General features: G+C 51.1%; 1 protein-coding gene across 1 annotated transcript in view; it reads right to left on the bottom strand.

Annotated features, from left to right (window-relative positions):
- Positions 1–404, bottom strand: part of Rnf219 (ring finger protein 219) — a 43,618-nt gene extending 43,214 nt beyond the window's left edge. Inside the window, exon 1 of the mRNA XM_005374144.2 lies at positions 268–404. Coding sequence (XP_005374201.1) covers positions 268–339 — 72 coding nt within the window. The 5' untranslated portion in view covers positions 340–404. The remainder of the gene's footprint in view (positions 1–267) is intronic.
- Positions 405–1,146: the final 742 nt, after the last annotated feature.

Below are 1,146 nucleotides of genomic sequence, written 5' to 3'. Positions count from 1 at the left end.
GGGCGGGGCGGGGCGGGGCAGGGCCGCCTCGCCGTCCGCTGCGGCGCGGCGCCGTCCTGCTTTGAAAGCCGCCCAGATGAACCCATTAATCACTGCACGTTCGGTCGCCTGGGAGCGGCCTCCCAGCGCCCCAGGAGAAGGCGCCGGGCGTTTCCTCCCGCGTCAGCGCCCGCGGCCCGTCCCCACCCCGCGCGGAGACCGCCCTCGGCCCGGCGGACATTTCACACCCAACGCCGTTGCGTAGCTGTGCCCGCGGTCACCCATTACCTTCCCCAAGCAAATGTGGCACGTGATGGGCAGAGTGAGGGACAATGTAACGTTCTGCACGGTCTGAGCCATGGCAGCGTTCAGAATCCCGCCAACACGGAAGTCCCGCCGACAGCGGTTCCTCGCCACAACTGGCGAAGCGCGAGGCCGGCTACGGCGGCCCGGCAGGGCCATAGCCCGCCCCGGAGAAGGAACGAAAACGCGTTTTTGGAATGCGCTGTTTCCCAGGATTTTTCTTTTATTTATTTATTTATTTATTTTTAAAAAGCCTCTCTGTTCAGGATCTGTAATTGAGGAGCTGTTACTAAGAATGGAAGGAAGGAAGCTAGTGATAGGCGATTTACAATCCTCAGATCTTTCCGAGGGCGATTGTTCGGGGCGGGAGTCTTTCTCTTAAAGATTAAACCCTCAAACTCTAGACCGGGTCAAGACATGAAATGAGGAGACGTTATCTGTTTAGTACTTCAAAACTTTCCGCCTTTCTCAGCTTCTTTTCCATTTTAAGTGACACAACGTGCTTCCAGAATGCACAGTAATTCACTTTAAAAACAGTGATTTTTCCACCCTTATCTTTTGTATCCAGAAATAATCAGGATAACTTTAATCTCAGCTCTTCCTTCAAAATAGACTTTCGCTGTTGGCCCTTCCTTGATTTCCCCCAAAATGAGACAGGGATTCCAGCCAGGACTATGATTCATACCCACAAGTGAGAAAACTCCTACAAATAGTACGAGCCATCCTTCTGCACAATGCATTTTAGCACTTTTATTTCAAGTGCACAGTTGGGTATGAAATGTACCACTGTGTGAACCCCAAGGGAGAATTCGTGAGGTTATAAATTAGCATATGCGAACAAAGAAATATATATATATATATATA

This window comes from Chinchilla lanigera, unplaced genomic scaffold (assembly GCF_000276665.1).
Source record: "Chinchilla lanigera isolate Chin_1 unplaced genomic scaffold, ChiLan1.0 scaffold00003, whole genome shotgun sequence".
NCBI lineage: Eukaryota > Metazoa > Chordata > Mammalia > Rodentia > Chinchillidae > Chinchilla > Chinchilla lanigera.
Note: the sequence above shows the minus strand (reverse complement) of the source record. Positions and strands in the feature narration are given on the sequence as shown.